This window comes from Lichenostomus cassidix, chromosome 1Aa (assembly GCF_008360975.1).
Source record: "Lichenostomus cassidix isolate B80296 chromosome 1Aa, HeHo_3.0, whole genome shotgun sequence".
Taxonomy (NCBI): Eukaryota; Metazoa; Chordata; class Aves; order Passeriformes; family Meliphagidae; genus Lichenostomus; species Lichenostomus cassidix.
The window spans coordinates 42,101,806-42,125,728 of NC_139480.1; the positions used below are offsets into that span (position 1 = coordinate 42,101,806).

At 37.5% G+C, this 23,923-nt stretch overlaps 1 protein-coding gene across 1 annotated transcript in view; it reads right to left on the reverse strand.

Annotated features, from left to right (window-relative positions):
• DCN (decorin) overlaps positions 1-23,536 on the reverse strand; it is a 36,004-nt gene extending 12,468 nt beyond the window's left edge. Inside the window, exons 1-3 of the mRNA XM_085046424.1 lie at positions 23,331-23,536; positions 19,532-19,767; positions 5,417-5,529 (exon numbers count right to left, since the gene is read on the reverse strand). Of these exons, the coding sequence (XP_084902550.1) occupies positions 5,417-5,529; positions 19,532-19,739 (321 nt within the window). The 5' untranslated portion in view covers positions 19,740-19,767; positions 23,331-23,536. The remainder of the gene's footprint in view (positions 1-5,416; positions 5,530-19,531; positions 19,768-23,330) is intronic.
• Between the last annotated feature and the right edge of the window lie 387 nt (positions 23,537-23,923).

Here is a 23,923-nt window from a genome sequence, read left to right on the forward strand (position 1 = left end):
TATATGAGAATCTCAGGAGATTTCTCTGAGGGGTTTCAATCCCCATTCATCTTAATTTAGTATAGTTTGAAGCAAGAGACTTGCCAAAACCAGAATTAAACTGGAAAATTACCAGCAAACTGTTATCAGCCATATTCCATAGTGATTCACCTGTTTTGCCAGCTGGGGATGGTACTCTTATCTAACATCCATTCTTTACTGATGCATGCATCCTTCAGGGTTTAAACTGAAAAGTCAGTCTGCTGACCCAATGGAATTTCTTTAATTTCCTGGGTTATGTATTACATTATTACCTGGTTTTTATTACAGTTCTGCTAGGAGCAGTAATGTCTTAAGAACTTTAAGCTCAGGAGCCAGGCATCCCAATAAAAATAATAATAAAATTAATCCCTTTCATTTACCTTATGTTTTCAGTTGTTAGGTCATACTTATAGCCTGGACATATAGTCAAGGTTTCTTCCAAATTATTAAGAATGTATGTACACTTATGGAAAAATAAAAAACTAAATAACCCAGGAACAAAACAAAATAAAACAAACAAACAAACAAAACCAGAAAAACAGAACTTGACATTCTTCTCTAATCATCCAAATCTAGGACCAAGAGGACATAGCTAAGAAAAGCAAGGAAAAAGGGATGACATGGAAGCAATAGGGAAGAGATGAATGAATTGTGAAGGAAGGAGATGTCAAGGCACTGAAAACACAGCCTGTCAATCCAAACAAAAGGAGCCTGTGGAAAGCAGTTTAACCTCATGCACAATTCACCTGATTATTTTATTGTCATGTTCTATAAAAATTTTCTTTCTTCATTAGCGAAGTACATTGAGTCTCTCCAGAATTATAAGGAGCTCAAAATTTTTTGTCTTATTGTTTTCCTCACATGAAAATATCTTAACCCACTGTACAGGAAAGATGTTTTCTGTGCATGTGGTGTGTTGTATGCTTGTTTCAGTGGAAAATCTCATTGTGTGTTAAGCACAATGCAAAGGGAAGTCTGAGGAAATGAAAACTCTCCAAGGGAGGGCTGTATTTCAGAAAGATTAACTTTTTTTTACCCTCTGAATATTTGTTAGAAAACTAAAACTCCACCACCAGGGAAAAAGAAGTAAATTTTAAATAGGTATTTCTCAGTCCTGCCATTGATGATACTAGGAATTGGTTTAAGAGGTAGAACCTGGACTGAGATATCTGTCTTTGTTTTTACAGCATGATGGCAATTACTGATTCTTCATTCTGTGATTTACAGAGAATAAGTGTTTGCTAAACTTCCTTTTATGCCTGGGAAAAGGAATCTGAAGCTGCAACGAGTTACCAGAAGACTGGATTATTCCATTAATATTTTTTGGTATTTTAGGAGCTTTTCTGTATCCCTGAAAAGCAAACCTTTCTTCAGGTTTGTTTTGTTTGGTTTGGGTTTTTTGGTTTTTTGTTTTGTTTTGTTTTTAAAAAAAGGATGGCATGAAGCTTTGTAATGCAATACATTCTTTTTTCCACTTGCTATTACTACAGAGAATGTTTCAGTTTCTCTCAGTGCGCATTTAGTGTTGATAATCATTTAGTGCAGATAATCATTTAGTACAGATATGGTCATAACTTTAAGTTCCAAGTTTAAACTGTTATCTCTTTGGTCTTTTCCTTCAGTTTAAACAAAGCTGGTTTTAGCACTGTAGTGTGCAGAGCCATGGCTTTGCATAGTTCTGCTAGCTTCAATTAAGCAACGTTCCATTTGATTTCAGGCCAATAGTGCATTCATCTTCTTTCACTATACTAGCACTGTGCCAACTGAAAAACCCTTGTTGGAAAAGCATGCAGTCACAGTTCTGTTGTTTGTGCTGCTCTTACAGGGATCTAACACAGTTTCCTTCACCTCTTTTTCCAGGTGCCAGGCATTCTGCTGGTTTGCTTTGGCTTTGCCACCCAGCCTGCAGCTCCATGTGCTGTTTGTGAAAACTCCTCCTTTACTCTGCATGAGGGCTTACTCATGGAGTATTTTGGATTCTTTATTGTGTCCATGGGGTCAAAGTACTGGACTGCATCCAGAAATGTCAGTCTGCCTGGAAAATTCGGAGAGTTTCATAGAAATAGAAGACTTTTTTCCTGGCTTTTCCAAGAGATTTCCTGTCTGACTTTTTTGCCACAGGTCTAAGTAAGTCATAAGCAAATTTTTTACAAAATATCAGGCAGTTTTCTGAAACAGTAAAACTCAGTCCTCAGCCCTTAGAAAAGACTGTCCTTAATTTTTCCCCTATTCTCTCAAGTCCCCTGGTAAAAAAAAAAAATTAAAAAAAGAAAAAATAAACTTTATTTTTTCATTTTCAAATAGAGTGAAATCTCAGGTTTTTTGTAGCACAGCATTAATAGTTTAGTGACTTTTTCCTGGATAATTAAAAACTATAAAAATACCAAGTGCACTGTAACTGTTGACTCTGGTGTTTCATGGCAGAAATCTATTATTTGCAGGTAAATATTCCTTTAGTTGCATGCTCTTCTAATTGCTTGCCATATTTCCACAGCTGCAAATTTTAGCTGCTCTTGGGAAATGTACTTAGGAAAATGTTCAATACAAAGAATATTTTTGTAGGTTCTTATTTCTCTTTTATCTATAGTGCTGTGAACTCCAGTGCTGTGTACTCTGCAGTGTAGCATAAGCAGTTACATTTGTACTGAAAGAGATGCCATGGGCAAGTTAGTGGTAAATCCTTTCTTTCCTCACTACTTATTCTGGGTTTTAGTAGCGGTTGCACCTCAGTTTCAACCCAACTTGCTCATGAAAATCTCTTCTAAAACTATAACTCCTGTGGTTGGTGACAGCTATAAGGAGGGTATTTTAATGGATTTTTCAAAAGTAACAAACTGCATGAACTGCTCTTTCTTTTTCAAGATCTCGGAAAGTTGGAGTTTAAAGAATTGTTCCTCCAAGTGATCACTTCATGCAAAAGGTTAACTCCATCTTCTCATTTTAGATTTTGGAACAAAAATACTATTAATTTTTGTAAATTTTCCTGTTGTAGTAGAATACAAGAAAGTTTAGTAATGTCTAAGAAATTTTTGAACATATCACTGTCAAGTGTGACATTAACCCAAGCCATGTTTGTCAGGAAACAAGATTTAAAAGCACATACATTTTATGTATATATATGTATATATAATATCTATTATATACATAAAATAAATGTCATAATAGAGCTCTGTCAACAACAATGCTTTTGCATTTTACTTTCTAAAAACAATACTCCCTTGGAAAAATATTTAATTGAAAGCTGGGGAATGGGAATCATTCCCAGATATTACACAGGAATATTCCTGCTGAGAGCAAAGATGGTGCCCAGTTACGTAAATGTACTGCATGACTAAATTATTATTTTGGGGAGGAGATCATAGAATTGCAGAATGGTTTGGGTTGGAAGTGGACGTTGGGGAAATCATTATTTGTTCTTGAGTAAATCCAAGAAAATTGCAGTTTTGAAGATTATTCGGTAAAATTTAAGATAATGTATGATTTCCAGTGGTCCCTAAGCATGTTCTGGGTATTTTTGTGACAAAGCCAAACAAATAATTTCTTCCCTGAAGAGTTACTTGTTTAATACACTATTAAATTATATCTGTTGTGAAAAAAAAGGAAAAAAAAAGAAAACAAACCGAAGAAAACCCCTTAGAGTTAACTTCAGTGAGATAAAATAGTTCACAACAGCTTAACTCCCAGCAGGATGTGTAACTCAGACCTGAGCCAAGTGCCAAGTGGGTAGAAGTCACTGGGAGCAGTGATTTAAATCTGCAATACCATGCTCTGACTCATTTAATGCAGCGTCATGGAGAAGGATTGCCAAAAGATTTATTTCACTGATAAGAATTTTGTCTCTTTTAGCACCTTGTAGATAATCTTCACTGAAAACACAGGACTTCTTTCCAAGGTGGAACCAAAACAAATGGGCAGGAATTGCAGTGTCAAATCTGTTCTGTAGCCAAGGAGAGGATTTGAAAAAAAAAGAAACCTGGGGAAAAAATTATCTCATTTTTAAACCTAGTCTACTGAAATGTGATGTGGAGGAATGTGTTTTGTTGACTTTAGAAGTTATCAATGGAACTAGATCAAGTATAGACACCTGTGCTAAAATTAGATGACATGAACCTCATCGTGATTCACTCATGCAGATCCCTTCACTATGGACAGACTGGCATTCTGCCCATTACTAGATTTTTTTATTATCTTCTTGATCTTGCATTAAAACAAATATTTAGAGGGACTTTGGAAGAAATTTAGGAGGTGAAATTTTATAGGATTTTTTTTCCTAATATAAGTGGCTGAATGCAGATTCTTGATTGAAACAGTGCTTCTTTGGGTGATGATATTGGCACCAGTGATGGATAGAAACTGGGAGTTGGCTTCTTGTTTGTGAAAGAATAGAATAGAATAGAATAGAATAGAATAGAATAGAATAGAATAGAAACAGAAAGAGGCTGTAAAGATCCATGCAAGCAAAGGCAAATAATATATTGTTTATATTAATAAAGGATCAAATGGAGAAATACAAAGAAAAAAATGAGCTGTTGAAATGTTAGAAAAATAATATTTCCAGCCATATGCCTGAATTAGGGTATTACTTTCAAAGACAGAGAATAGCTTTTTTCTGCTCTGTAAAAAAAGATATTTCAACAAAATTGAGGCAAAAGTATGAGGTATGAATTTTAAGATGTTGATAAAAACTTTAGACAGGGAGAAGGACCTCAGACAGAGCAAAAAAAAAAAATTAGAAATGGAGGAAGGTAGCTGTCTGATGGAAACTTGGAAAAGAAGAGGTGAACCAGAAAGAACAAAGTACTCACAGAAACCAGGAAGGAAAATATTTTAGCAAAGAGGAAACCAGACAGTAGTGCTGGAAGAGACTGGCAGGTAAAGAGGGATGAGGATGGAGCTTTGCTGAGAGAAGGTTATTGCAAAAACACAATTTCATTGTACTGAGGGGTGCAGAAGAGCAATTCGGAAAGATTCTTGAATTAAAATTAGTACAGAATATCTGCTGGCAGGCATTGCACATACAAATCTCTGTGAGCTCAGGGGTGGGAGGGGAAGGAATATAGTAATGAGTGAGTGAGGTGGCAGGTTTGAGATGGAAATAACGAAGTCACTGTGCCAAGGAGACTGAAAATATAAATAAATATGTGAGAGAAGTCATGATGGAGATCAGGGGACTGAATGACAGGAGACAGATATGAAGAGCTGAAAAGAGATGAGAAACTTCTGTAGCATGACAAGAAACTTCACAGGAGAGGAGTGGGAATAGAAATAAATAGGCTGGGCTGGTAGAGGAAGATCACAAAGTTTAATCAGTTTTCCTTAAAAAACACAGTACCAAGCTAAAAACACATTTTCTCCCCATTTTTGTTGGCAAACACCAGTTCATTTGTACACTTACATGAAGATTCTTCAGGTTCTTGAAATCTCCTTCTTTGATTTCAGTGATTTTATTGTTCTGTAAGTCCAACAGGGTTGTGTCTGGGGGAAGGTCTTTTGGCACCTTTTCCAGACCTAGTGAAAGTGAAAAGAACAATTTATTTTGACAGAAACATTAAATAAGGGACAGTGCCTTTCTTAGTAGCATTTTCCTTTCAGTAAACACCATTTCCAGAACTAATTTCCTGAAGCAGCTTACAAAGACTTATTTGAAAGTGTTTCTCTCTCCAGCCAGTCAAAGAGAGTTTTATTTTGCTAAGCTGAATCAACATTTATTTATTCACATTTCCATTATGCCTTTTCTGAGAATATATCTGAGTTATAGCTTGAAGCAAAGGATTTCGTTTGGGAAAATCATTTCTAACATGTTTAATTCCACTACACTGTGTGAATAAAAATTGCTTTTGGAAAGAGATATGGTATTTATTATTTTCACTGGGTGTTAGCTTTTGTGGACAGAGAACATTTCCTGCTGTTTCAAAGGTACTAGGTTTCTTGAAAGAAGTACAATAGTTAATTTTAATAATTTCCAGAAAAAATACAGTTGGTTTGACAGAGACTGAGTAAATTGCAGTAAAGCCCACCTTAAAAAAAAAATCAAACCAACCAAAAAAAAAAAAAACAAAAAACAAACTACCAAAACCCACCAATCCACCTCCCCCCTTTTCTTTGAACTGAAACGATGTCCAAGTTTTCTGGAGAACAAATCTCTTGGTTTCACTACAACTGCCAAAAGAACATCAGACAGTTTAAATTAAAGACTCTCTTTGGGACTATTTTCTGAATAGCTGATATGTAAGTCTGATGAAGTCATGGAAATGAAATTATTTAGTGTTAAATAACACTTGCTTTACCCAGCTTTCCTTTCATACTGTGACTTGGAATAAAACAAATCTTTTATAGTCATTCTGATTTACCACAAAATTAAAATGTTCTTTCCTAACTAATTTTTTGGTGTTTTTTTTTTTTTTTTTAAACAGAATGTGAAATGCTAAATGAATAGTTGGGAAGAAAAAATTTATAGACACTAATAAAGTCTCTGTATGGGCATGTGACAGAAGTGGACTTCTCTGGGTAAAACTGTCTTTTTACCAGTAAAGGTTTTAACTAGTATTCCTGAAGCTATATTTGAATTCTTCTGGGAAAGATCTCTCTGCAAGTGTTTCCAGTGTCTTCCCAGAATGATGCTGAACTGCATGATATTCTTCTCAGAGGAAAGACACGTACCCATATATGTTATCTTTTTAAACCTCTATATTGTAGTTCCAAGCATGGCATTGCAAAGGCAGTGAGATTTGCTTCCCAGAGAGAAGATCTCCTTTGCCCACCGTGGCTGTGGTGACTCCATCCTTGGAGATACTCCAGAGCTGTCTGGATACAGTCCCAAGCAACCTCTCTAAGCAGGGGTGTGGCCTAAAGGATCTCAAGGGTTGATGTCCAAATTCAACAATTCTGAGATTCTGTGATACTTAATGTTCATCAAAAAATATGTTTTCACACACAGAATGTAGGTTTCTCTGTCAAAATCCTAAGTGTAGTAAAACTCCTTCTCTTTCAATCCTTTCTTAGAATATATATGTGCATATGTAAAATAAAAGTATGGTAAAATAAAAAAATTAAATATTTGGATCAGATTTTTATTAAAATTGGGTGCAATAAAAATTCACCTCTCTGAGTTTTAATTACGCCAGAATTCAAAAGTTTTAAAAGCAGAATCAGGAAGCCTGGGATGAATTAGTAAAAGCTTCATAAACTGACAACAGCCAAAACTCACATCTCATCCTGTTTACCTTACTGATATTCAGTGCACAAATATTTGATACAGATTAAGATTCTTCATATTACTAAAATAACTTTTCCTCATTTAGGCATGAACTTTGTTTTTACTTCAATAGTTGCAAAACCCTCATTACTTTTAGAAGTGTAGTACTAGACTTCCAAATATATAAGTGATACTGTATAATTTGTATGTTGGTTGTCTTTGGACAGCTTCTGCCTTCAGTGAGCAGGACTGATGTCAGCAACTAAAAATTCTTTCCCAAAAAACACTACTTTTTCAAGACCACAATTTTGTTATAACTTCCTACAGTCTAGCAACTTCCATAGCATTCTCCACATATAAATAAACACCCCCAAGGGTTTAATTACCTATATTCAAAGTAACATTGGTGTGTTCTGGTTGTCAGTGCATCTGCATCGCTAGACTGGTACCTCTAATAAGTGTTATGGCAGACAAAAGGGTGCAAGAGCTATACAGCTGTATTTCATGTGATGCCCTTGGAACATACTTTGTAAGAACTCTTGGAGAACACTTGGATTGCTGCTGAAGGGATAATTTGCCAGAAACTAAACTTCAAACTAAATTTCCAGCTGTGCTTTTCAAGCTTCACATTTCTGTTTCTAAAAGCTTAAGTGCTATCCATAAATATAGTAGAACCGATAATTTCTTGGAGCAATAAAGTTAGACTTTTAATGTTTCATATTATAAAGATGAGACAAATTTAATAATCACAAATACATTTTTGAAAATTACTTATAACCTTATTTTCGTGTCTTGTAGTAGAAAATAGAAGGATGTACAATACAATAATTGGCTCTGCATGCAGAGTATAATTGCCATCACTTGAAGTGTTGAATTTATTTTATTACGTTTGCCATGTATATTCTGTTATGCATTTCCTGAAGCTGTTTTAAAAAATGTTTTCAAAACCAGATACAGACATTATATTTCATTATATTTTTGTGACCTGTGTGGGTTTTGAATAGCAAAGTGTAGATGAGTACAGGGTGCACACCAACTGCTGGGGAGACCTTGAATTGTCAGTGAAAGCAGTTCAGTACATCTCCAGCTGAAAACTATATCATCTGGAGCTCTCCAGGGGAGGAAGGGTTTATAAATGGGTGAATCTGGACGCTGACTTGCAAAATCAGCATCCAAATAATTCAGGACCAACCTGCATCTGAGGTGTAGACCAGATCCACACTTACATTGGCTTGTGATTCAGCTTGCATGAGCTGAAATCTCTGAAATCTCTCCTAGCAGTCTGAGTTTTTATGTGTTTGGTATTCAACTCCCAGGAAATATTTCAGGTTTCTGGTCCCTAAGATTAATTTATAACTGAATAAAAATCTAGATTTTTCAGCCTTTCCCACTGTGTGGTAAATTGAAATACATATAACTTTATTTATTTTGGTTGAATAAAACTAAGTCAGTTGGTATTTAAGTTGGTAAATTAAAAAAAAATCAATTTATTCACAAATAAGAAGAAATGTTATAGCTCCACCCTTCCAAAATCCTTGTTTACACAGAGATTAAGAGCTTAAAGATTCTGAAAATATAAGAGATTTAATTAATCACTTCACATATCTTAATCACGATATCATTTTGATTTGCACTAAAATATTTCTCTGGGAGAAACCATGAGTTCCTTATAGAAGCTGAACAGCCAACAGTTCCAGTAGCAGAGCTCAGATCTGTATTATCCTTTATGAATTTTTATAAGCAGAAATTTCCTACTCTTCTATGTTATCATCTGGAGCCAACAACTATTCTCACCAGTATACATTTATGCGTGTAAAAGTGTATGCACATTAAAACATATGACAAACAGAACAAGCCACAGGACTATAAAATGGGGTTAAAGTGTACAAACAAACTCGAATATTTCCTTTTCTTAGGATGAGCTTTCATTATTCATGACAGAAGTTTTCCTAATTTTTCGTACATTTTCTTGCTACACCACAGATTCTTGAAATAACAAACACCATCAAAATGTACTCAGTAAAAGCCAGCCAAATTGGATCACTAACCAATTTCTTTCTCACACAAGAAAGGCTCATCCACAGTCAGCTTTGGTGGGGAGATGTTACATGGGCCAGGAATCCCTGCTTAGTGGGAGCTTGGAGAAGGTAACTTTGCAGAAACCAAGCTTGTCTCTGTGGGATCCCATCCTTGTGGGATGTAGCCTTTTATTATAATTTCTTAAGCAAATGGCAGTGTCTGGCTGTTTAGCTGTGATTGCCTCACCTCCTGGAGAGGACAGAAGGCTGATGCGTCTGGAGATTTTATGAGACCAGAAATGAGGCAGAAAAGAGCCAAGACTGGTATAACTCATCCCTTATCAGGTCCCTGAGAGAGAATCAATCAGGGCTAGCCATCTCCTGTGTAGCACTGCACCAGCCCAACCAGCACATGCTGCTCTTTAGCCAGCCAAACAGGTGTAGGAGATGTAGCAAGAATTTGGGAATGGTGTGAGGATGTTCTGGGTTTTGGTATCCACTGCAGGCTTTATTATTTCTGCAGCTGAGGGAATAACTTGCTCAGCTACAGGAGCTGTGATCAAGTGGCCGTGAAATCATTTAACCCACAAGGAAGGGTGGATTTTGAGCCCTCCCTGCTCTGCAGAGGTTTCAGTCCACTGCTTGAGCTTCTCAGCAGTGAGAGCCACAAGTCAGCCTGCACGCTGGCTCGGAGCCACATTTCTGCTGAAGCCATACGAGTATGCAGAAAAGGAATGCAAGATTTATGGGGCCAGCGAGGGAGACTAAGCAAATGGAAGTCTGAGTCTGTAGCCCAGAGATGAGGACACTTTCCTGAGAATTGCATCTCTGCCACACTGAGACCACAAAGTCAAAATAACAAATATGTGAACAGTGACAATTATAAACAATTTTTACAATACAACAGAGCTTGCGGTTTGGACTTTTTTGTGTGCTTGGGGTATTTTGGGAGATTTTTCCTCCACCTATCCATTTTACAAGCAGCAGGGATGTGGCTTATTCCTCTGAGTAAACCTTTGCTTTCCCAGCTGGAGAGCAGGGGCCAAAAGGCAGAGCCATCTGAGCACTACAGCTCGGATACATGTGTTACTACATTGCAACACTTAGGATTATTATCACAGGGGCCATAAAATGGGGCTCTCTTCAAGACTCTCTCAGTTTCCGCAAACAGCTGCTGCCAGCTGAGGAATTTGGACTGAGCTCCATGTAATTCCCAGCCGAGATCATCAGTGGCTGCAGTCCCAGAGGAGGCAGCCTCTCCAGCAGCTGCCTGTGCTCTCTCCTTGCTCCAAGCCCAGCTCTGCTGAATCCCCTGATGGGCAACAATCCTCCCGGGGTGAGTGACCTCAGCAATGCCCTGAGTGGACTCTGGGGCAGATGAGGCCAAAGGAGAGTTTGCAGGGTCAGGATACTTAGTCACGGAAAGAGAACTGGATCCAAGGACTGTGTTCTGGAAGAATGGCAAGGAACTGCTTTGAATGTTTTGACTTGGAAAAGTTTGCTGACACTTTCCCAGGCTATGTGCTGCAGTATTTACTGGAAACTTGTTCTCTATTGTGTGGGATTTGCAAATAGGAGTAATTTTATTATTTGCATCCATAAAATAAGAAACAATTGTTTTTTTCTAGAGAAGTATCCATAGCCTCCTTCTATCTCCCAGTTTCAAATTAAAAATTTGTTCTCAACCTTCTCCTCTCTTGCTATGAAATCAGCACTAATTTTTTTTCTAACAGATATAAAAAAGCATTATGGAATGCATAAGTATCTTAAAATACATATTCTTAAATGTCTTGCACAACCATTTTTTAGACCTTTTTCCTGTTCTGCAGTTTACAAGGCTCATAAGATCAATTTCAGATTTATTTTTATCACAGATTATTGTTTTTGTGTCTGTCTGACCCTTCCCATAGGAAAGAACAAGAAAACAAACTCCATTCCCTGCTGAGGTGGCCCCTATCAAGGGTAGACCTAGTGACCTGTTACTACACTGGGTTTTTTTCCCCTAAACATTTATAACATCACTTCCCAGAACAAAGTGAGGAACACAGGAAAATAGAAATGAGTTCACACACATTGTGATCAAACGCATAGTTCTCCATTGTGGTAGTGCTAATATTATAAAAGCCCTAACAAAGGTATAAAATTGAATGCCTTACTTTAACTGCTCTTTTCCACTTCCACCCACTCTGTGCAGTGAACACATATTTCAAAGTATAACGTATATTGAAAGCCACAGATGTTATGAATTATTTTTCAGTGCTAGTCACATTTTTGGTACAGATAGAGTTAGTCTCCTGGCTCCAAAAGTTAATTCCTAAGAGTAATGATATATTCTTGAAGCTAAAATTCAAGGAACTTCTACTTCTGACTTTTACTTACAATGATCCCAAAGGTATATGCCTTCTCAAGACACCAGCATTTTAGAAAGGCAGAAAAATATTCTGAAATAATCTTCAGACTTCAGGGATTAAGGCATTAAGTGAAATAAAAATCAGGTATTGTGCATTTTCTAGTTAACTCCTAGAACCATCAGCTTTACATTTCCCACTTCCATGGCTGCAGACATAAAACATCCCATCAGAGAAGAGCAGCTGACTCGTGTGATTCCTGCAATCTGCCAGAGCCATGTGTGCAATGGCTTCACTCAAAGTGGATGCAATGCAGATATACCATCTCTGAGTACTCATGCAGCAAGGTGAAACGTTTATTTCTTCAGGAGCCATAAGAGAGCATTTCAGTGACTCAGAAAAGTGAGCATTATCTAACAAATTATATTTTGAATGACCCCTTGGAGTATTATAATTTGATGTTTACCTGTGCTGCAGTTTAAGTTAGCAAAAGGCAACAGTTGACAATTGAGGACAGTTCCCTCAGTCTTTACTTTGGGATTTACCAGAATTAGCCCTAACATAATGTCAGAAAGAGTCGTTTGGGAGAGGTCTTCTCTGGTTTCAAGTAAATTTACCCCATCCTGTTCTGACCACATGGTCATTACACAGCCCTTGTTTTCTTGTAACCTGAGGGCAGAGATATGTTCCTGGTTATTTCAGGTCCTTCTAAACATAACACAGCCATTTCTCATAAATGTTGTAGAATTGTTGTCAACCTACTCTCATGCAAGCAAGCAGTGGAAGAAGCTGCTCTGATCACGTCTGGACACACTGAATAACAATAAAATAAATTTTGGGAGAGAATTTCCTGAATGAATCAGGAAGCTGCCAACCTGATAGTTCTCTCTTTCTACTACATGATTTTGTATATACCCCTGTAACTCTTAGACACGATTGCTTTTTTACTTTTATTTTGTCAGCCGTTTAGTGATAGAGCTTCCCCAGGTCTTCTAAAATTGTTAATAGTCATCTCCAGAAGATGTAAACTCTCTGCCACAGAGTGAAAGAATAAAGACGAGAAAGTAAATTTCCCCCCTAACCCTGAAAACATTAAGATTTTAATTCAATTATTTGCCTTTGCTCCTATATCTCTTAGGTAGAGATATTCAGCAATGAGTTTGAAAATTGCACCACTACAAACACTTTTCTTCCATGTTACCCTAAAACATGAATTAGGTGAGAACCTCTTTAGTTTCTGAGGCCCATTCTGGAACAGTAGAAGGGAAAACACATAGTCCAGCACAGAAACTGAAACCATCCTAGGTTTAACGTTTAAGGTGGTAGAGGACATGCAAGCAGAAACTGGTTCTCAGATGCCTTATTGCATATTTCTGTTGTGCTAATGTTGTATTGCAGGACCAGACCTTAGCCCCATTTACACTTGCACATGTTTTAAAAGCTGTAACATTTCTATAAATAATCTGTCTATTTGGGGGTTTTGCCATTAAATCCTCAAAGTTACTATCAGGTGGGGAGAAAAAGTTTTTGCTTCCACTGCAATTTTTAAATATAATTATTACATTCCTTTCTTAATGAAATTAAACCTGTGTGCATCCTCTCCTTAACAGATTTTTGTAGCAACTACAAACACTTCAAGTAGGTCCCAGGAAACAAACACAAAGACAGTATGGGATGCTCTCCTGGGTGGCCTCTCACATGAGTATGCATGCAGAGAGCACATAAATTCTTTAAATACTGCTTTTCACCTTTTTTATTTCGTACTGACTGCATACGAGGTTTGCAGTAGAGTTCCCTATAGCAAATGTAACCATACTAAAATCAGAGTCATTTGCACAGAGATGTTTGAGTTTCATAATTGGCTCCATAACTGGAAAATTCTAACTCAAACCCCATCTTTTTTTTTTTTTTAACCCATGTAGGCATGTCCCTTGGTCTTGATGTCCCCATGTGTCTGTGTTCATTTTTTCAACCTCCATCCTTGCAGAGAAGCCAATATTTTTTTTGTCAGGTCAGGCATCTAAAGCAGGATTAATAAATTTTTAAAAATGGCAATATATTTTGAAGAATATATTCTTTGATTTGAACTTTAGAAAAAGACAAAAAAAAATTCAGAAAAATACTTCATTTTCCTGTAACCTAATTATCTTCTTTTGGACCACTTCCTTTTAATCAAAGATTCAGGACATGTGTAAGCAAAATATGGAACACTGAGTCCAAATTTGATAAGGATGGGACACAGCAATCTGTGTTTGAGACTGGTGTTTTGAAAATCTGCTTAAAACAAGAATATTTTCAAAATACCATGGTGACTAGACTGTGTGAACAGAGTTCTCCTGAATAGCTGGATGCTAATACCAGAAGTTTCTTGCTGTTATCATTGGTCACTTCACACAGGATCTAGAATTCCTAGATCTCCTCCCTGTTGGCAATGTGTCTTCAGTGAGCATTGGGAAGGAGCCTTTGGAGTTTTTAGCTCTTCCTTGGCTGGAAATGTTTCACAGTTAAATAGCTGAGGTTATTTGTTGTGAAAACACAGATAATTTTAAAATAGTTGTGTGTCTTACCAAGTAACACACCCTACAAAGGTGTTAAGAACATAATTCACATACCAGTCACACCTACTAGTCCTAAACATCAGGTCATGTGAGGAGTGATTATTTAGCTTGTTTCAAGCATTGTAATCACCTCCTATAACTTATAATTGACTCACATTTTACTAGCTATCTATTTGCTATTTATTTGTACATTGGGAGATTTTAGAAATGAACCCTTGTCACAGAGCAAGCCAGAGAACAGTCACTTCTTGTATCATTTAGACTTGGCAGCCTGGATTTCCATTCCTGCCACTGGGCTTTCATAAATGGAATTTCCTAGTCTGAAGCAAGCAAACAAATCTAAAAAATTAAGACAAAAAAGAAAAAAAGGAAAACATATAAAGCTGGCCAGTGTTACCTTGGAGTAAGCAGTAAATAAGGAAGGGATATACTTAGAGTGGATTAATTTTCATCTAGAATCATGTTTCTCAGCTGAAACTGGAACATCAGTAATTCAGATGGTGATGCAAGAGGGCCTGTCTTTTACAGCTACACTGGCAATAGATAGTGGCTTTTTGATAATATAAAGTAATTCTACATCCAGGTCAATACTCTTTTTTTCTTGACAATTTTTCAAGAGCTTTTTCTAATTATTGGGTTCTTGATTTAATAATTTTCTAGACTATACTGGGCACAAGGCTTTAATTAATGTTTGTTTTAACTTCCAGGACATCCCCAAAATTGTACTGAAGCAGAATATATACGAAAAAGATAATAATCCATGCCACATTTATCACAAAACAAAGCTGGCAACATGGATTTATATTTCCTTGCCTCAATTTTAGCACACATAACTTCATTAATCTGAAAGTAAACTGTATAGCCTCAAGTGCTCCTTGCCTTATCTTGGCAGTTTGATTCTTCAAGAGTGATGTATCCTTTCCATCACTGTTGTCTACCTTAGACAGGATAAACCTCTGCATGGGCAGCTGCCTAACCCACCCCATGTCTGGGAAAGGAAACCAGACTACTCTTAGATCCTTAACATCACCTGAGATCGCTCCTATATTACAGATAATGCCTGAAATATTTCATACAGGTCCTCCAGTCTGACCTCCAACATAAGGGTATTCCAATCCACCCAGTCAGCATGTGGAATGCCCAATGACTTGTGCTTGATGATAGCCTCAGTTATATTTGACTGAAGAATATTATCCACATGGACACTTAGCCTTCAGTTTTACGGCCAAGGTATTGGGATGTAGAGGCTATTCTCAGTATAAGTGACAGTATACTTTCATGGATTTCATGACTCCTTTTTTGGTGATAATAATTTTGTTAGATGACCCAGTTCCATGAAGCCAGGGCATTTAATGAGATTATGAGCTTCTATTAAACATGAAAGGAGTAAGCCTTTAATACTTATCCTTAGAAGAAAAAAAACCGCAAAAAACATGAAATACCTTGTCCTAAAAATCTCATCAGTGACAATGTAAATTCACAAAAACCTTTTTATTTAAAAATTGTATTTGTTAATATCTGGCCATTTAAGGACACATGCTTTCTTTTATTGCATATTTAGCAACGTGCAAGATTTTGAGCTGAACATTTAGCTTTAAAGATTATGTTTCAAATCAAGGTATATTACAAAGGAGATAATTTCCTTCACAATGAGAAATGAGATTCTCACATTGGCATCAAGATCTGAAAATTGGTGTTCAGATACTTCTGAAAGATTTCATACAATGAGATAAACTATCTTTTGTGAACAAATAAATTGCCATGTAACGATGGCTCAGGTGTTGAAGAGCCATCAGGTAATATATTGAGATACTCTGTGTGTTCAGATAAACTACCTCATCAGATCCCAGGGATAATGCTTCCCATATCTGTGAGCTGCTCATCTCCTGATCTCAAAGTGTTTTTCAAACACACTCTCCAACACCCATGCTGAGCTCTAATAAACTCTTCTTTATATATAGCTGGATAAACCCGGCATTTCCAAGCTGAGAGCAAAATTCAAATTTTAGCTGTAATACTGCTTGAACTTTGATTGCTGATATCTCTCTTTCACACACCTTTCAGAAACCACAAAAATTCCACGGATACTCCCAGCAAGAGAGATGGAGAGTCCCCCACTATGTCCTGTAAGGTCTCCAAGGAGGGCAATCTCACTGCATCCTGTATAGAGACACTGCTCATTTAGAAAGGGCTGCCAGACTTATCTCAAGGTGAAATAATGCTCTGACCACCACCTCTGAATGTACTTAGGAAGCATTCTGCATCTGCTGCAGGGATGAGTAATCGCACATGCATCCTCCTGCCTACCAGGGCACTCTGGGATGAACTTTCCTTGAGGCTCCCTTTGGGAGGAGGAGACTTTAAATGGAACTGTTAATCCTTGCTAGGGTTTTTACGAAGTGTGTTTGCCTGGCCAGCTGATTGCACATCTTCCCTGTATGTATTATTTTAAAGCAGGAAAAGCAGCCCCTGACCAGCTGTATCAGCTACTCCCCACCTGTACTCTGCTCGAATAGGGAAGATGTTTGTGATTTCTATGGAAAGTCTGGACATACCATAGCAATGCTTCATACTGAACTATGACTAAAATGTGAACCTGTGGCTCCTTTTTAGCAACAGGAGGCATATTCATAAAAGGCAGCACTTTTATAAGGACACCACAGTGGCCTTCCTTGATGAGACCCTTGAACCTGTTGACAAAGGTAATACATCTCTTGAAAGGTAGGCTCAAGGGGTTCTGCTTTTGATCCATCAGTAACCACAACTTAGAGAGAATCCTTTCTCAGGATGTGAGAAGGCAGCTTTCTCCTTCCTGCCAACTCAGCTCTTGGCTGGGAGGCAAAACAAAGTAATTTGTAGGTGTGTGCTTAGGAAGATGTGACTGAAGTTTAAGAGTATAGGAATGAAAAAATTCAGCTGACAAGAGTGTAATTGGACCACTGGGCATTTTTTTTCACTGTTTTTACTGAACTTGGATTTTATTTTTTTTGTTATTCCCATCCAGTGTTCATGAGAAAAGGGGCAAACCTGATCTCTGGACTCTTGATCCAATAGTTCTCTTGTGGTTTATTCGCATAACCCTGTGTCAGAGAGTTGTTTTTTTCCTTATGATGTACGAGTCTACAAACAGCAAATGCCCCTTAAGGCACAAAAGAAACAGGCTGAGGAAGAGGAGACCTCTCCATATGTTACCCATGTTAGGGTCCTCCAGCTGCCTTGCTCGCTCATGTCCCCTGCACCCATGGGCCCGGGGCTGTAAAGAGCCCTTCCATGCCAGACAGTGAGTGGGAGGAAGGATCCTGTTTCAGGTTTCAACTTTTCTTTGTGAGAATTTATTAAGGTGTTAATATGTTGTTATAAGGACTCTTGTTATGGCCTGAATTTTTTCTTCAATTAGTACCCATGGGACTAGATGACTAAATTTGATAATGTTGGAGGACAGATGTAGCTAATTTGGTTGGGTCAGAAATGCTCAGAGCTGAAGGGAAAGGCAGGCCAGAAGCGCTGGTTAATAGGGAGGCAAAACTGTCACTGCTAGTTTCATGGCTCCTGGGTGCAAATTGTCCTCCTGATCCCTGAAACCCAATCCCTGAACCTTAGTTACTTTTCAGGGCTGCATCTTTTGAGCCCAGGGAGATCTCTTTTCCCTCATACCCAAAGGCTGGATGTTATCAGCCCAGCTGCTCCAAAAAGCACAATGTTTTCATGCATATGCAGCATTTGGGTTTAAAGCAAGCTCGAAATATATTTCTTTCTTTTCACCCCACTTGAAATTATCTGGGAAACACTGACCTGGGGCCTTAATTGCTGCATTTCTGAGTCTCCTTGTCAGTATGGGACTCTATTAACCCAGAAGTACCTTATGAAGTATGGGACTGTAGCGCAACCTTTTGCAAACCACGTGTGCGAAGGAGAACTGCATGACCACGAGAGCAAGGGCAGGAAAAAGGGGTCCCTGTGTGACTGTCTCTACTTTTTCACCAAGGAAAAGCTCATTACATTCTGCAGAATTGAAGCAGACTGAGAACAAGTTCCCAAAATAACTTGAATTCCATCAGCATTACTAAGTGTAACAACAATAAAACCTAAGACTTTCATGGCATGTGGTGCAACCTCCTCCTCACTCTCCACTCCCCACTCCACGTTTGCTGTCTCTGGCACCTAAATGGTGAAAAAAGAAAATATCTTTCAAGAGAGACAGTACTGTGGAATCTTTATGAATGCATGGCTAGGTTAGCCCACACTCATTTGTGCAACTTGGTTTGCAGTGTTCACTGGGTCTTTGCCAAATGTATCTGTTGTTTAATTATGTGGCTCATTTTAATAAATTCACAGAAGTTTCTAGGTGTGTAACTAAAGTTTCCCCCTCCTTTCTGTAACTACACAACACCCACCACAGTGAGACACAGGTCCTAATTGGTGGATTTGTGCCATGATTTACAGTAATTATCAAAGCAAATTCTTTAACATAGGAAAATAGAAACACCCAATTATACATTTAAAGAGCTGAGAGAACACTTAAAGAAAAAAAGCTCTATAAAACCAAGAGAAGTTATTTGGCTATTTCCTCATGAGAAACACCAACTTTAATTGATTTTCTGCACTGTACACTGACTAAGACTGAATAATACTGGTTTAAACCAAGAGCAGTCTCACTGAAGTCAACTTCATTACTTGAGATTTCTGCATGGAAAAGTCAAATACACTGATGGCAGACATGGCTTCATATCCTGCTGCTCTGACTGTGCACACAAACGCTTGTACATGGGGGAGTAAGGGAAATTTGTGAGAAAGGTTCTCATGGTTTCAGCTTATATAGAGCCTAAGAAAGATATTTAATAAGGAACTCCAGAATGTGTTCATTATTTTGGAGTGTTTCCAAGCTCTTTTCTCCAAAGACCTGGTTCCAGGATATATGATTCAGTCGGTTATTTCATGCTCATGTATTCCAATGGAAATCGTATGACTTCTATGTTGAGGAACTAGACAGAATGATTAAGGATGTTGGACCTTGGACCATGCAATTTAGAACCTTTTAAAATGTTTCCAACCCCACATATGACCTCACTGAATGTACTTAATATACATCTGAAGTAATAGCTTTGAAAAGTTATTTTCTCTGCAAGAGAGACCTGTGGCCTTTCAAAGAACAAATGAAATGTACAGACTCAAAATACACATTAAAAAAATCAAACACTCTTCATGATCACAGCAAATGCCCATCTCGCCAGGGCTTTCTGGCCTAGTTTGTAGAGTGAATTCTAGCTAACCATAGCTATAGCAAATTTCTTTGGAAAAAGAAAGTTGTGGGATGGCAGTGCACAGCAGCCCTGCCATGTCAGCTGCCAACCTGTGAGTAGAATGTGAGAGTGGAGCTCCTGCTGGGCTTACCTAGGTCAGAGCACTGCACCACGCGCAGGTGGCACTGGCAGCGGAAGGGACACACCGGCCCAAAGCCAGAGATGACGGGATCATCCGTGGGAGCCATGTCAGCCGAGCCTTCATCCTCCAGCATGAAGTCAAAGAGGCCCTGCTGGTGGAAGGGCTTGGCCAAGCATGCTGGCAGCAGGAGGACAAAGAGGAGAGCCAGCCTCTTCATGGCTTAGTTCATTGACTCCCAGCACAACCTAGGGTTCAAAGCAGCGCATTAACAGCAAAAGTAGCAGTTTCCCATAGTTGCACAGCTCCTGCTGAAGGAGGTCCAACATATCTACCAATTGCATAACTGTTCCTTTCAATAAAAGAAAACTCCATTGTGAAAATGGGACAGTTATGTGATACGAGTCTGGTAACTCCTTGTCAATAGGCCTTTTTTTTTTTGTTACAGAGGCAACTGTAAACACATCTGTTTGCATATTTAGGGTAATATTTATTAGGAACAGGCAGTGCTGTCAACTTTGTTATGCAAAAGAGTCAAAGCCATAAGCCACATTTTCCATGTGCCTGTTTTCTGCCAACATAACAGTCTATTTGATTTCATTAGCATTTATTTCATGGCAATGGGTTTGACCCCTGGGGACAAACCTGAGGTTCCCAAATTCACTGTAATTCAGTATTTCATGTCTTGAGAAATATTTTTAAGTGTCAGTTTGCAGTGTGTTTTAAATTATAGCCTAGTAAAACTGATTGAGAAAGAGTAGGACTTAGTGACAGGGTGGAGAGTGAGGGGCAGATCTTTGGTTGTTTAAATGCACTATACTTCTTTCCTAGTTTAAACAGCAAATAAAATGGAATACAATGGTGTGTTACATGGAATATTCTTGGCTTTCTTTCCAAATTTTGACATTCACCCTGAGAATCCTCTGCTTTGCACAGCATAAGCATTTGGATTGATGCTTGTAGTGATGTGTGCGCATTTTCTAACAGGACTTCAGGGCTTCATTCTGCAGACCTTCATGCTCAGGAGCAACTTTACACAAGTATGTATTGCCATAGATATTAACAAGAAAAGCTGCTTAAATACATGTTCTCAGGACTTAGGCCTAAATGTATTTCAACACACTGTAGGTAGTGCTACCTGTGTTGTTGTGCTCTAAGGAGAAGTTACAAAACTGCTTGCAGGTTTTGTGTCAAGGTTGTACAGATCAGCTCATTTTCTGAAAATTATTTTCTTTTACTGTGTATTTTATACAATGAAGTTCGCACCTTAAAAACTTTAATTGGTCTTAAAAAAACCGCAAGAAAAAATTAAGAAATCTTCCTTCAAATTGCCAAGTGACAGAGTGGCAGACTTGTCATTTATATAGGAGCTTTTTCTTAAAATGGATGGCATAGTCCTGAATATAGATGTAATGAAAGTAAAAATGTCCACTTGCTACTTCAGGTCAGTATCTTAGAAATGCCTTGTCTGGGCGCTAGCTGGGATTATTTCTTTTTCTAGCAGAAGTTATCTGACAGTTAGGGGTGTGGTAGAACATTTTTCAGCTCCATATTCACTGTTGGATAAAAAAAACTGGGAGAGGCAGAAGAGGAGGACAGCCTCCCTCTCTACATTGACATATGGAACCTACCAGGTAGATAACAAACATGAATAGATGATATTGGGTGAGAGTGGTTTACTGATGCTTGTCTTACTAAAGTGCTCCAACCAGGTACTCTAACATGAATGGATAGTGTGAAAAAAAAAGAAAAAAAAATTAAAAATTAAAATATATATATATATATATATATAAGATCATCCTCCTGTGCTTCCTCCTGCCCTGGCTCCCGACCAACACTGGGGCTGTGTCCCTTTCCCAGCAACATCCCCACCAGTGTGGGCAGGATATACATCAGGATGTCACAGCAAAGTGCTGTTAAATGCAAGGTAGTGAGCTCTTACTTGGGTTTAATCTAAAACAAGATTTTTGAAATAGTAGTTATCATGTGCAAATTATTGTAAAATAACAATGCAATTTATTAATAATCTGAAATGAGAAGAAAAATTTGCTAAATCATCACCATTCATCACAATAAACTGCCTTGGGAAAATGATCAATAAAACATTACCCCTACAAACTGTTTTTCAGAATGTACATTAACAACAAAAAACATTGGGAGTGCTGCATGCTAATTCTTCAATGGCAGTGACAGTCAGGACTTTTTAAAAACCTTCCTCAGCCTTTTTTATGTGTTAATATGATTTTTAAACATTTTTAAATCTTTAAAACTCCTTTATTCCCTCTCAGGGTCACTGCTGAAGTACCACCCATCCCAAGAATGCACAATCAGGATCTTATCCTGGAGTTTAATTACTACCACTCAGAAAAACCAAAAAAAAAAGAAAGAAAGTAAAGGCACTTTGGAAGTGTCTTCACACTTTGCTTCTTATTCATATTAATATTAATGACTTCATTTATCTCAGTTAAACCTTGTAGCAGGCCTTTCCTTTGGTCCCTATTTTGTAAAAACTGTAATAAAATCAGAAAGAGCTGGCTATAAAGGAAAGCTGTAGGACAACAAAGGATACCAAGTATATAACCTGAGGATACAACAGAGAAAATAGCAAACACCAACTACATATTAATCATGATATAGGAATAGATATCTTCAGTCATATACACATTCATTCTGCAGACACATGTATCTGTTCCTATTGTTTGCTTGTGTAACTGAACATAAACAAAGGAAAAGATATACACAAAACTGTCCTAACCAAGAAATGTTTACACTTCACTTACAAAAAAAAAAGCAGAGAGGGCAAAAAAATCTGAATTCTGTGACACAATATTTATGTCTGCAGGACATAACTGTTTAAAATTCCTTTAATTATGTGTTTACAATGAAGAAGACTTTTCCACAAACAGAGGAAACTATACCATAGGCTTGGCCACATTTCGTTTTAAAATACCACTGAAAATCTGCTTCATCAGTTCACGTCACCACTGCATTGGCGGTCTTCTTGTCAGTTTACCTTAATATTAAGGTTAAATTATTAGTTCACCTACTGTCAGAAATCTCTTAAAATTCCACAAAGAAAAGTGAAACAATAATTTGCAGTTTCAAAAAAATCCCCTCCATTTTATGTTTTGCCCATTTTGTGCAATAAAGTCTAGATGTGCAGACCTAAGGGTTGTAAGTTTTAAAGAGAATAAAACTTTGTTAACAGGGGTTTCAACTGCAGGAATTTTCTTTTCTACTATTTCATTCATAAGAACCTTCTTTAAATGTGATTCCCTTGTTTGTACCCTGTAACAACACTTTCTAACGTTACAAAAGCATACACAGAGCCCTTTTAACTAACTACTACACATTTCTTTCTCTGAAATTGAAATTATATTCACCAGTGTCTGAAATATATGTGAAGAAACACATGAAAAAGAAATCACAGAGTGCAGTTTAAAACAGAAATGTAAGCATACACGCATTTTTTACACTCTCTACATCACCGATTCTAAACACTGGATTGCAGACAGAGAATATACTGCTGCAAAAGTTTACAGCAAAGAAAAAGAAAGGACTATAGCAGTGCTTATACAAATCAAAACAAGAGACAGAATAGTCAAATAAACAGTAGGAAATCTGCAGAGTCTTTGAGAATGCATTCTCATGTTTCCAAGAATCTAAAGTACTAGATAGAAAACTTAACATTACTAAACATTGAGTAGGATTTTTAAGTTTCTTCCCTTAAAACTTCAAATAGCTCTTGCAATAGACTTGCCCGAAGTTTTATTAGTGCAGCATAGTTCAGGAGAATTACTAAAAAACGTACCTTTTAATCCAGGGATTTGCAACAGGAGGTCTCAAAGCTGAGATGTAATTAAACTAAATATTCAACCCAGGCAAAAGGCTTTGCAGGTGTGGAAAGGAGGAGGGGGTAAATTCAGCTCAGTGACTGTCACTTGGTGGAAAACCCTCCTGCTTCTATTCCATAGCACAGTTAAAAAATAAGGTTTCTCTCAATGAACACAATCCAGGCTGACACCCACATTAGATCATATGGTAATGATATGTCTCCTGTATTGTAGCCAGAAACTTTATCAGCTCTTTTGCTTTCTTTTCCTCCCTTTTCTTTTTCATTTGCTTTCTTTCTCTTTCATCTGTTTATAATCCCAAACTACTTGTACATTATAAGACAGATTCTTAGCTGTAATTCATCCTACTTTTTTTATTTATGTCCCTACAGGACAAATTTAGGAAAGTTTTCTTGGTTTTAACTATGGGGGGTTTTATGACTCATTAATGAAAAAAATGTTTGGTTCCTCTTGTTTAAAGTATTTGGAAATCAAGGAAATTATATAAAATTAATCTTTGAGTTAGGCAAAGTGGAGATTAATATCAGAAAAAAAGGGTTAGCTTTAAGTA